The following is a 12,131-nucleotide window of genomic DNA, read 5'->3' as shown; positions in this document are numbered from 1 at the left end:
CAACACTGAGAAGCTTTCATAGAGGTGAACTCAAAATTCAGGCTGTGATTTTATGGCACAGCATTTTCAAAAGCTATATGACTAAGTAACAGAAAATTTAATTGCTCTTGGAATCAAACAGGATAAAAACCTGTCTTTGTGTCCTTGAAGCCACATGCTTCGTGCAACTTTCTCTACCCATTACTTCAGCTGCTGCAAAAATCTGCTGTGGGGATATTGAAAGAGAGAGCTAACTGCATTAATAACTCATGTCTTGAAGTGAGAGAGGAAGTTTCCTCAGACTTGGTAATAAGGAAGGACAACTCCAAAAGAATAGACAGACTTAAACATCTCAAAGAAATAGTGCTAGTTTCCTCATTACTAAATACAGCAATAATACACATTTCTCTCTTTTGACGTCCTAGTAAATTGTTTTTTAATTCCTCCAAAGTTCAAAGAAGCTGGTAAACTGCAACAAGAGTGAAAAAGCCCACAGTCAAGTAGGTATCATTCCATTTCTCACAGACTTCATTAAGGCGGGTAGGGAATGAAAGAAAGGTGCATAGGGAAAATAAAACTGCTTTGCGTTCTCTGATACATAAGTGACAAAAGAGGATTTTATGGGATCTTTCTCTCACAACTCATATTTTAGACTGCAGAGTCAGGTAATATAGTCAGTAAAAGAACAATAGCAATATCCAAGGTTGCTAGGTTTGGCTCAAGATCTGAGCTGTGTGTTCCCTGGAGTGCAGGGCTGAGAGACTATATAGTATCTTGGCACCTGCTGTCAGCGGCTGCTTTAGGTAATTTAAAATTTAATTAACCTTCATAGTAATCCATACAAGATTTTAGGTAAGTTCAAAGACCATGTAGAAAACTTCACATTTCTATTTTCCTTATTGTTCTCCTTGTTAAAGCATGGACAACTGATGTCAGCTAAGGTCCCACAGTTAATGGGGACCAGTAAATGGTCCCACATTTTCAAGTAGTCAGTTGTTTGGAAAACATTTTACAACAAAAGCAATTCGTTTCTCATGAACTGGGAAGAATCCCATGACCAGCATGTTTGCTGTTTTCTTAAAGCATAAAGCCACACTGCTGACAGGAAAATTCTCTAGAATGACAAGGCCATCCAGTCACTGCTCCTCTGACAGTAGCATGAGGTGAAGTTCCCTGAGGGTCCACAACCCTCCTAACTAGATGCCATGGCATGGGTGATTCAGTATGCATGTAGTTATGCTCACAAAGCACTAGAAAATGTTTTGAAGCCCCTCTTCCTACATAAGGGCCTTTTAAAAGTAGTAATTCACAAGCAAAATGGGAAAAAAGTAGAACCGTAGGGTGGCATATGGCCAAACTTTTGACTTAATTTCACCACAGGTTGCTTTTTATTTACAAGCAGCTAATCCCCTCTCAAACTGCACAATAGAGCAGCTATTGGCAAGGGCAGGCAGATAAAATTGGCATGCCTCTATATTGTTCTTGCTAATCTGAACCATTAACAGAAGGGTGAGAAGGCTAGTTTTGTCATTTAAACAGGCTTAAATCCTTTCTCCAAATGAGCTTTTGTCTACATTGAAGAATGCATCTAGGAAATTTAAGGGGCTTCTGTTAGTGTTGCATTCTCAAGTTGACTTGGCTACAGGAATACCAACCAGTTTATTTGGCCCTCATACAGTAAATGCAAGAATTATTTCCACCTGTCGAAAGCAAAAGGAGCTCAATCTAATTAAATCATTTCTCAGAGGTGAAACAGGATGAAATTATAAAGCGCTAGGAAGCAAGTATTTGAAACCCTGATCCACACCTGTGCACCTAAATCTCCATTTATACAGGTGCTTTTCAAATTGGTTTTGAACCCTTAAATTCCCTAATTCATCCTCTGAAAATCCACAGAAGTTCAAATAACTAATGAAATTCAGAGACAGGCTTAAGATAGTGTCAAGCTGTGAAGTAAGGCCTAAGACAAGCTATGTTCTTTGATTCATTGTTGATTTGACATATCAAGCATAAACATAAGTTGGACAAGTGAAATGCAAGAGGTCATAGAGCAGTCAGTAGCTAAGTAATAATCTTTCCTTTTACACAGGAAAGGTCATCACCTACCTCGCCCATAAACACAATACCTAGCTCAAAACCTGTAGAAAAGAATGTACCGGTTAGCATGATCTGGGATTATTTTTTTTTTTCTTTTTACCTGGCACATCTTGCACAGATATTCAGTGTGACCTTTGCTTGAGGCTCAGCCGTATGAGCACTTCGAGTTTGATTGAATTTGCTCCCAGAAGACATCACACTTGTTACTCCTTCCATTCTTAGATCATCAAGATCCTCTGTAACAAGACAGAATGACTGGATGAACAAAATTAAATTTTGTAGCAGTAAAGGTGCTTCATCTGTAGAATCACTAAACAATGGAACAGCTCAAGGAATCAGGAAGAAAACAGAGTTACTTGTATAATAAAGGACATATGAGAGGATTTTAATTTATATATATTATTACCCTGCTACAAGAGATCCCTTGAAAAATATTCAGTATCATTTCTACTTCAAGCAGTGCTGCATATTCTCCAATCTTTAGATTTTTTCAATTTCTCTGATTCATTTATAAAAAAAAACTTGTCATCAAGAGATGCTGTCCAATAGTTACATTTGACTTAGAGCATATTGAAGACAAAACTTTTTCTGAGTGTATGCTGTTGCTCTGTTTTTCATCATCTATTCACTTGACAATTAAAAGCATAGCTAAAACAAGGGTGCTGCGCTAAATCTGTGAAAATGTGAAAGGGATACATAGATCACATTGAAAAAAAAACATAATGTGCAGCCTTATAGACACTATAGTGCTGTAATGTATGAGCAACTAATAATAGTAACTGGGTCTTCTACTACTGTAAAATCGTTCCCATTTTGCAGGAAGACAGCTGAGGCTCTCAGAGAAATTTTTGCCCAAGATGACACTGGAACAGTGTAGCTCAGTTGGACTGTAAATTAGTTCTCTTGGTTTAGTCATGACATTCTTTAGAGGCAATGGGTACATTTTTTGCTAAAAAAATTTGCTAACATAACATAACATAGGCAAGTTCTGTATACCTAGTGTATCCATAAAGCCCCATTTTAAGTTGTTTGTAACTTGCTTTGGTCCTAGCTGGAAAGTAAACAAGCAAAACAGTGACCAGCTGTATTAAATGAGGACCAAACATTACATGTGCCACCTGATGGATGTGGCTTAGGATATACATTAAATGATCACCTAATACAATGTCTTTCTGATAATATAAACTTATGTACTTTCATATATTTATGTTTACAACAGAAACTTGATGTTGAAGGATCTGGGTGGAGCAGACAGTGCATATAGGCAGACTTTAGACCCTAACACCAAATGGGGAAAAGTCACAGATAACTTTAAAATTAGAAAAGGAAACTTACAATTAGAATTTATAATACACAAGTAGTCATTACAGATTAGCAGCAGAGTACTGGGCTCACCCTTTGTATCTCAAAGAGTGAGATACAACCCCCAGCATCATTACCTGAAATATTTCTCCTGGCCCTCTGTAGTTGATAAAGGCTACTGCTCTTCCCACTTCAAACTGATTGTCAGAATTATGTCATAGTAACAACGTTTTTTGGGATATGCCTATTTGTATAAGTGACATCCAAGAGCAGCAAGGCTAAACCTAAATGAAATTTTTGTGACAAAAGTCCTTGAACTAGATTTTCTTATAGGTAATGATTTATTTGACTGCTTAAGAAAACTCTCCTTAGTCTGTCCAACTCATTGGCTTGGCAGTATAAACTGACAGTTCCACTGAAGTTTCTGGCATTAATTTCCACCATTTCCACACCTTTTCTTTTAAATTTAATCTATGGTAAACACACACTAATTCAAAGGACTTGGAAGGCTCTATGATAAAGAATTATGAAATCAATCATCTCTGAGTCATTTCAGAAAAGGTATTACATATTTGGAACACATTAGGTATTATAATAAATACAACTTAATTGTGCTTTAAAGATGTGTGAAAATTTCCATGTTTTTTAGCAGATGTAAGCCACTGGATGGATTACAGTTTAAATGAAATTGAAGCATATGCCTCTGGGTTTTTTTCCCCTTAACAGATGTGATTTCTTTAAATAAGGTTTTCAACTGTTCTCTGCTTGATTAACTTTTGGCTCTCTAACGACTACGACTGTTTCACTAGAGCAATGACACAGGCTGCCCTAAATCATACTTTTTACATCTGACTCTTTATATCTAGATCATGACTCTTTTTTTAGCCAGCCACCAACATTTTTCTCTCAAGACAAAACTAAGTGAAACTTTTTGCAAGAAATATGGATTTCAGAGGCGGCTACAGTGCTAATAGACAAGGGGTCAGATTATTATCCAGTATTGATTTATTGTTACATGTTGTTAGACATGGCAGTAATGTGCATGCAAAAATGCTACATATTATACAATTATTCCTTTTTCACAAGGGATTTTCATCGATCTAATTAAGCATTGGATGGACTTTGTCCATGGCAAGCTACAGAAAGCTGCCAATATTCCAACTAGACAGAGAAGTATAACCCCATCTACCAAATCCAAAGAATAACTACAGTACTTGATTTCACTTTGATTATTGCGTTTCTGCCTCAGTGTTGAATGATTTCAGTTTCTTTTGGATGCCACAAATTTACAGTGCACTTCTCACTGAAGCAACTAGGGTTTGAGACCTTCCTGGTTCCCAATACCCATAACTTTGGATGGGAATTTTTTGAGTTGTGAGCAAGTTTAGGTGCCATCTGGCAATCTTCCTGATTGACCACAATCATTATTGAAGGCCCTCAATTAAAAAAAAATAAATCTAACAAACAACAACAAAAAAAATCACACTGAAATTTTAGTACTAAATTCTGTGTGTGTTCAGCAACTGATGCATGTTTTACAGAAGAATATTTGTTCATAAATAAGGACGTTATTAAAATAAATACAAAGTGTGAGTGCAAATAATGAATTTTAGGAATAAAACGATTTCCAATGGTTCAGATGTTTCTGTGTAACACTGGAAAGAATCAGCCTTAGAAAAAAGGATTTCATTGTGAAGACAACTCAGTTACAGGGTCTGAAACACTGAATCTTTTCTCTTTCTTTGTGTTTTTTGTTAGATAAACTGGTGATGATACAGCTGAGCGGTTCAGTGATCTTATTGAGAAGCAATAAGGTAATTCACTAAGAAAAGGGAGAAAGAAAAACCAAGTTGATGACTGCTTATGTGACTGAAGACAAGAATACTGTGAAACTTCACAAATCCTTAGAAAATTGAAACCTACCTTAGTACAGTGATAGGCTGAAAGTTTACGTAAAAGAAAGAATCTCACTTGTGCTAGTAAAACTGTTATTTTATTGCACTGTATTTCCTTGATTTAATGTTAATTCTCTGCTATTCTTGAGAATATGAGAAGACACTAACTTGGTCCTATAGTAATTATCATTAAGTATGTTCTGAATGGTAAAAAAGCCCTGCCAATAAACCAAATAAAAAGCCCTCACATTCTTCTCAAATTCACACGGCTGCAATCTTCATGCATTGTCATAACAATACACAAAAATACTTAAAAGTGAGGTAAACATCAAAAGTGCAATGTAGCATAGCACAGAACCAGATGCTTTCTATCTTAATAGTAATACTGCACTAAGCTAAATACTTTGTGAGTTTTTAATGGGCAAGTCCCATGAAAAGGGGAAGAGGGAGAAAGGTATCTATTTCAACTAAACAAGAACATAGCCCAGTAACAAGGAAATGGTTTTTAACAGGATGTTGCTTGTAACTATTTACCTCCTTTCTTTTAGGGAAGAGGGGCTGGGGAGAGGGAGAGGGACACTAATGCCAAGTATTCTCAAAATTGTGCAAGACAGCTTTATGTCTTGGGATGGGAGGGTGTGAAATCATCTTACAAACATTTACAGGGCACTCGTACTCTTCCCTTCAAGGACTTACACAAATCTCCTACTGAATGCAGTGAAAGTTCAGTTCCACAGGAAGGCTCATGAAATCAGTGCTACACTGTTTGATATACTTCAGTCACTTTTATCTCCATTACAAAATATTTAGTAATTTTCCAGAAGTAATTCAAGAAGTAGAAGTTGCCAAGCTGGAAAAAGTCCTGGTTGATCATTAGAGGTTATGATAGCTCAGAGTTTGTCTGTTCCATCTACTTGCTAAGAAGAGCACTAAATATTTTCATGTGAAAGAAAAGTTTCAGATAATGAATTCTGATTTATGTTCTTAAAGGCTTCCTGTCAGTTCTGATGTGCCAGTAAAATAATGACTCTTTTTTTTTGAAGCACTGGATTTCTCAAGGCAGTGTTTTTACATCAAGACAGACATCAACATATTCCATGTACCAAGCATTGATTTGTCAAGGATTGTTGACTGAAGCACAAATTCTCAATGCTATGATCATCATTAAAAAAACAATCCCAACAAAACAACCCCCCTGATCCCCCAGAAAAAATCCCAAAAAAGAAATCAACACAAAAAACCAAACCAACAACACCCCCCCACCAATAGCAGTTCTGCTTGCCTTCCAGGACTTTATGCTGCTTTATATGCAATACTTGCATGTTTCTTATTATGTTAACCAATTCTCTGGATTTTAGCTAGATTTTCTTACCAATATCAAAAGAACCCAATATAAATCCCACTTTAATTCCAAGAGAACTACAGGGACAAGAACAAATTAAGATTCCAGACAAAGGCTGAGTGTTAACCTAGAACACCTGATATTCCATTCCTGAAAATCATGTTTAATCTCTTCTTCAGATTCCTCCAACATAAGGAAAACTGGAGTTATCTTCTGCAATACACTACCTACAGGACATATAACTTCATTTCTTCTTATTAATCTATGTCTTAGACAAAGCTTATTCTAGTACATTTGTTTCAATACATCCTTCTATTATCATATGGAATGGACTGCCCAGTGAGGTGGTAGATTCTCCGTCCCTGGAGACATTTAAAAAGAGACTGGATGTGGCACTCAGTGCCATGGTCTGGTAACTGCAGCGGTAGTGGATCAAGGGTTGGACTTGATGATCTCTGAGGTCCCTTCCAACCCAGCCAATTCTATGATTCTATGATATGATCATCTTCTAATACAGGAATTTGTCCCAGTGCAGAACCATGACATAGACTGTTGATGCAAAAATCATCCTAAGTAAATCCATCAAGAGACTTTCACTCTGAGTCTAAAGACATCTTACTTTCTAAGCATCTCAAGTTGACAATGAATTCCTTAAATGTTTGGTTTTCCACTGATGGACACATGCAAAATAAACTGAAACATGATGCTGTTAAGTCCTTGAGTTTGCATATCCACCTCTACCTGTATAATTGCCAGAAACAGTCTAATAAATTACCATTTCACAGTCAATACCACAAAACATGGGACTACAGAAAGCAGCAGTATTTGCAAGTACCAAAACATAAGAGTCAAAGAATCACAAAACCATAGAATGGTTTGGACTGGAAAGGACCTCAAAGAACACCTAGTTCCAAACTCTCTGCATGAGTGATTGATTCAAGTTCTCACTTATAATCAGCAAGAGTGAGAAGAATCTATCTTCAGTTTCTCCAGCTTCTCCTATTTTAAGCTGGGACTGGAATTAACATAGGAGGTAGGGTCTTCTGATGATTTCTAGTTTCAGTAGAGCACACTTCAGTATCTTATAAAACTACACTAATCACTGGCCCATAGGGTTCCTGCTTGTTTTCCCTTTCCCCACTAAGTGGGATATTTCTTTACTACAGAAAACAAGTTACTTGCAGGCAAGATTGATGGAGCACTGACTTAGGGGATTAAAGTGTCTAAAATGCTGTGGCCTGGCTTCACACCATCAGTCCCCATCAGGCAGACGAAGCTGATAAAAAAAAATTTGGATATGGAAACTGCCCAAACCACTGACTGACGACAACAACATGGTTTCATTTTTGCTCCAATGACGAAGCCCAAAACACAGCTGAAAAGAACTGTTATCATGTCCTGTTGTCATCTCCTAATGGTAAGCCTAGGACAAATGAGCTAAGATGACCACCATCAACCACTGCTCACCCACTAACTCAGCACCAGGAACTGCCCTTACAGCCACTGGTGGCACCAACAGTGAATCCAAACACATTGGTCTAAACTCTCAACTAGGCACTTTCAGTCACTACTAAAGAATACTTCTACAATATCAGGAATCTACTGTTGTTTGGAACATATTAATGACTTCTACGTTTCCAGTAAGATAAAATTTAGAATATTTTTCTTGTTACATCACATTCTATAGTGTATTACTGCAACTGCCATAATTGTACAAAAGTACTTGCACCAGAACAATAATATAGAACTACAAAAAAGTCACAATGAGAAAATTCACAGAACAATCAGAAGTTCTGGACTTCAGGAGGCATCTAAATCCATTTCTTTTAATGTTTTACCTTGGCAAACTTGTTTATTTTTTGCACTTCAGCTTGAAGTAAAACAACTTCTAAAATTAAAAGGAAATTTTGATTGGTATTCTTGATCAGCTCAAATTCTGATGTCATTTATTTATGTAATCACTATATCTATCTGAATAAGCAATTCAAACCTCAGTCCAACTCGGCATTCTTAAAGAAAACCACTGAAAAAAGCTTTGTCATAATAACAGAATAAGGCATGTTTAAATCAGTAAGCTTTTTTCAATCATATAAAAAAAAAAATCAAAGCATTAGAAAAGAATGTATATTTAAAAGGTTTCATTTTGGTTTTAATTTTAGCTTGTTTTTTATTTTCTAACAAAAAGGAGCCAGGCATAATATTTTTAAAGTGTATTTGGTTAACATAGTACAGATGTTCCTTACAATATATATCCAAAATATTGAATTTCACATTACATTGTTATTTATGTTTTTCTTTATTAAATTTATTTTGAATGAAACTGATAATCTGCAAGTTGTTTATATGAAGTTTAAAAAAATGAGCTAAAATTAGTAATTCACTAATTTAGCAGTATACCTCAATAACATAAAGCAACTACGGTGTTTTTTAAGCCAGTCAGAGAAGATTTTAAACTGTTGAGCTTTGTACAAAACTATTTTTGCACTGGGGGCCACACTCTTATTTCTTCACATCCACCTAATTTATTCTATCAGCCCCTTGGCAGGATTAATCTGAGCTGGGTTGTCAACAGGCCATTGGAAATTCATACACCTTTTATTGAAATGAAAGTTGAGGCAAATCATAAACATTACAAATAATCTCATGCTAAACATTTCCAAACACTGAACCCTCCAACAATTTTCTTTTGAAAAAGTAGTATTACAAACATTTCTAGAGTGCCAGTTATTAACACATCTGTATGCTCTCTCCATAAACCTATCCAAATCAAGGATTCCTATAATGATAATATATCTTTCCTCAACTTTTTTCTTTTTTTTTTTTTCTTTTAACTAAAATTGTGAAATTCTAAATGAAGACAAACACCCTACTTGCCCTTCAGAGAATCTTCTTTATTAAGAAGGAGATGAGCTAGCAAAAAAGATGCTTGTACAGGTGCAGATAGCAGGAGATACTCAGTATGTTGTATGCAGAAGATCACAGTAGGTGCATTAAAGTCCTGACTGGGACACCAACATATCAGTAATTCTGATATCAAATCACCAAAACTTCTAGATAATAAGCTAGAAGAAAAAAATCTGCATCTTTGTTATTACTCTTCAAACTTCTACCTACCTGCAAAGGGACAACTGCCCTCCTTGCTACCTCTGCTGACTATGAATCAAAGAAGGAGATGGCATAAACCAACTGAAGCTCTGCTGCTTCTTCCAGTTCCATCCATCTATCAGCTTGCATCAACTCTGCTTTGTCCTGAGACAAAACCATCTGTTTTGTATCACCAGCCATATTTTGGCCAGACACTGGGACATCTGGAAGACTGCACCGTCTACACACAGAGAAGCAGACACTGAGCTGGATACCATCAGCATACCAATGGCATCACAGCTGACAGTGCATGCTCTTCCTCACTCATTGATTAAATTCATACCACTGACATCTTTTGTGAGAGGGTAGAATGAAAGCTCTTAACAGAATTTATCTCTCCAGCTTGGTGAAGCAGAGAAACGACCAGGTATGTAGAAACCATACCACACATCCAGTAAGATCAACCAGGCAATAAAGTTCAAAAAACACCCACACAGTTTTCCAATATGTTCTCTGGTTGGTTTGGGGGTTGTTTTTTTTTGTTTGTTTTCTTGGGGGTTTTGTTCGTTTTTTGGGTTTTGGTTTTTTTGTTGGTTGGTTGGCTGTTTTTCTTATTTAACTGAAGTAAATACTTTTCAAAGAAACTTTTGGTTCCTGTGCAGTTGGTTGTTTTGCAGAGGTGCCACATACTCTTTCAGATTGTTTTGTGTAACCTACCAGTTCAGTGCACTATGAGGGCACGTTTGCTTATGCTTTTGGTTTAGATCAGAGAAAATTAGAAGGCTTTTTGTTTTGCCACAATGCTTGCACAGGCATACTGCAATTCAAGTCAGAGAGAGCTGGCTGAAAAGGAAGAATATCCAGTGGTACATATAACACATGTGGTTGCTACTCTTCTCCTGAATATTTCTGGACAAGATTAGTGCTTAAGTAATTATCAGGCATTACAACACATTACTTCATGTAATGTTAGCTCAGGCCTACCTTCTTATGTATACATATATACACTATACCTATATATAGGTCTATATAGAGAGAAGTATATGTATATACATATATATAGGTATATGTGTGTGTGTATATAAATATATACACACACACAGAGATATATAGGATATATATAGGTAAATCTATATATATATGTATATATAGGTATATAGGTAATATATATTTATATACATATATATGTATATATGTTATGTATATATGTTATATATGTATGTTATGTTGTGTTATATATATATGCTATATATGTATATATTTATATACACACATATATATGTTATATATGTATGTTATGTTATGTTATATATATATGTTATATATGTATATATTTATATACACACACACACATATACCTATATATATGTGTGCATATATATACCCTCTTATAGATTTAATATACCTATATAGGTATATACCTATATATATCTCTGTGTGTGTATATATTTATATACACACACACACACATACGTATATATATGTGTGTATATATATACCCTCTTATGTATATATATATATATAATATATATATATATAATATATATTTGCTTTTACTCAGCACTACTTTATCTTCTGGATATGAATTAGAACCACACATTTCTTCAGAAGAACTAATTTCAAAATTATAAAACCATCTTGTGAACAAATCAAGAGAACGTGACCTGACAACTCTGCTTCTCAGGATATACTAGGGTTAATCATGACTCCATTGAATCAAGTGGACTTTACCATTGACTCCACAGACTGAAAATCTATCTAAAATACTGCAAATTTCTCTCCTCTGGGTTTTAATTCCTTAATATGAGAGCTGTGAATCTGCATTAGATCTTGATATGGGTTTAACTTTGAAGTCAACAGCAGTGGAATATGAACCACCACAATTCTCTGGTAGCCACTGGGATCCTCTTCAGAAGGATGCCATCCACTTCAGAAAAAAAAATTAATATTAACAAATGAAGGCTAACCATTTAAAGAAATTCTCTAAAGAATTTATCATTGAGATGGAGGCAGAGATCCTAGAATGTTACACCAATGGTCACAGAATCATAGAATGGTGTGGGCTGGAATGAACCCTGAAGATAATCCAGTTCCAATACCCCTGCCATGGACAGGGACACCTCCCACTGGACCAGGCTGCTCAAATCTTGGTCCAACCTGGTCTTGAACACTTCAGGGGAGGGGGCATCCACAATATCAGATAGTAGATGTTCCTCAAAGAGGTATTTAAAAAAAAAAAAAAAAAAAAAAAAAGGATGAAGGAAACACAAAACTTTAAGAAGTACAATTGTCATATGCTGGAAGGAGTCAACATAAGAGAGTACATCTTTTCACAGAAGATAAATGACTAATTAATATATTTTACTGCTCAAAAAGAACCATCTATACTGAATTCCTAGAGTGCAGGCAGTTTGACTGATGGATAACCTAAG

The 12,131-nt window shown here is 35.7% G+C and overlaps 1 protein-coding gene across 1 annotated transcript in view; it reads right to left on the bottom strand.

Moving 5' to 3' along the window:
- The window catches only part of C2H8orf34 (chromosome 2 C8orf34 homolog), a 158,190-nt gene that overhangs the window by 50,733 nt on the left and 95,326 nt on the right, over nucleotides 1-12,131 (bottom strand). Inside the window, exon 8 of the mRNA XM_071737739.1 lies at nucleotides 2,177-2,312. Within this exon, the coding sequence (XP_071593840.1) occupies nucleotides 2,177-2,312 (136 nt within the window). The remainder of the gene's footprint in view (nucleotides 1-2,176; nucleotides 2,313-12,131) is intronic.

Source organism: Heliangelus exortis, chromosome 2, assembly GCF_036169615.1.
Source record: "Heliangelus exortis chromosome 2, bHelExo1.hap1, whole genome shotgun sequence".
Classification (NCBI taxonomy): domain Eukaryota; kingdom Metazoa; phylum Chordata; class Aves; order Apodiformes; family Trochilidae; genus Heliangelus; species Heliangelus exortis.
The sequence above is the reverse complement of the archived record's forward strand: the minus strand, read 5'-3'. Positions and strand labels throughout refer to the sequence as shown.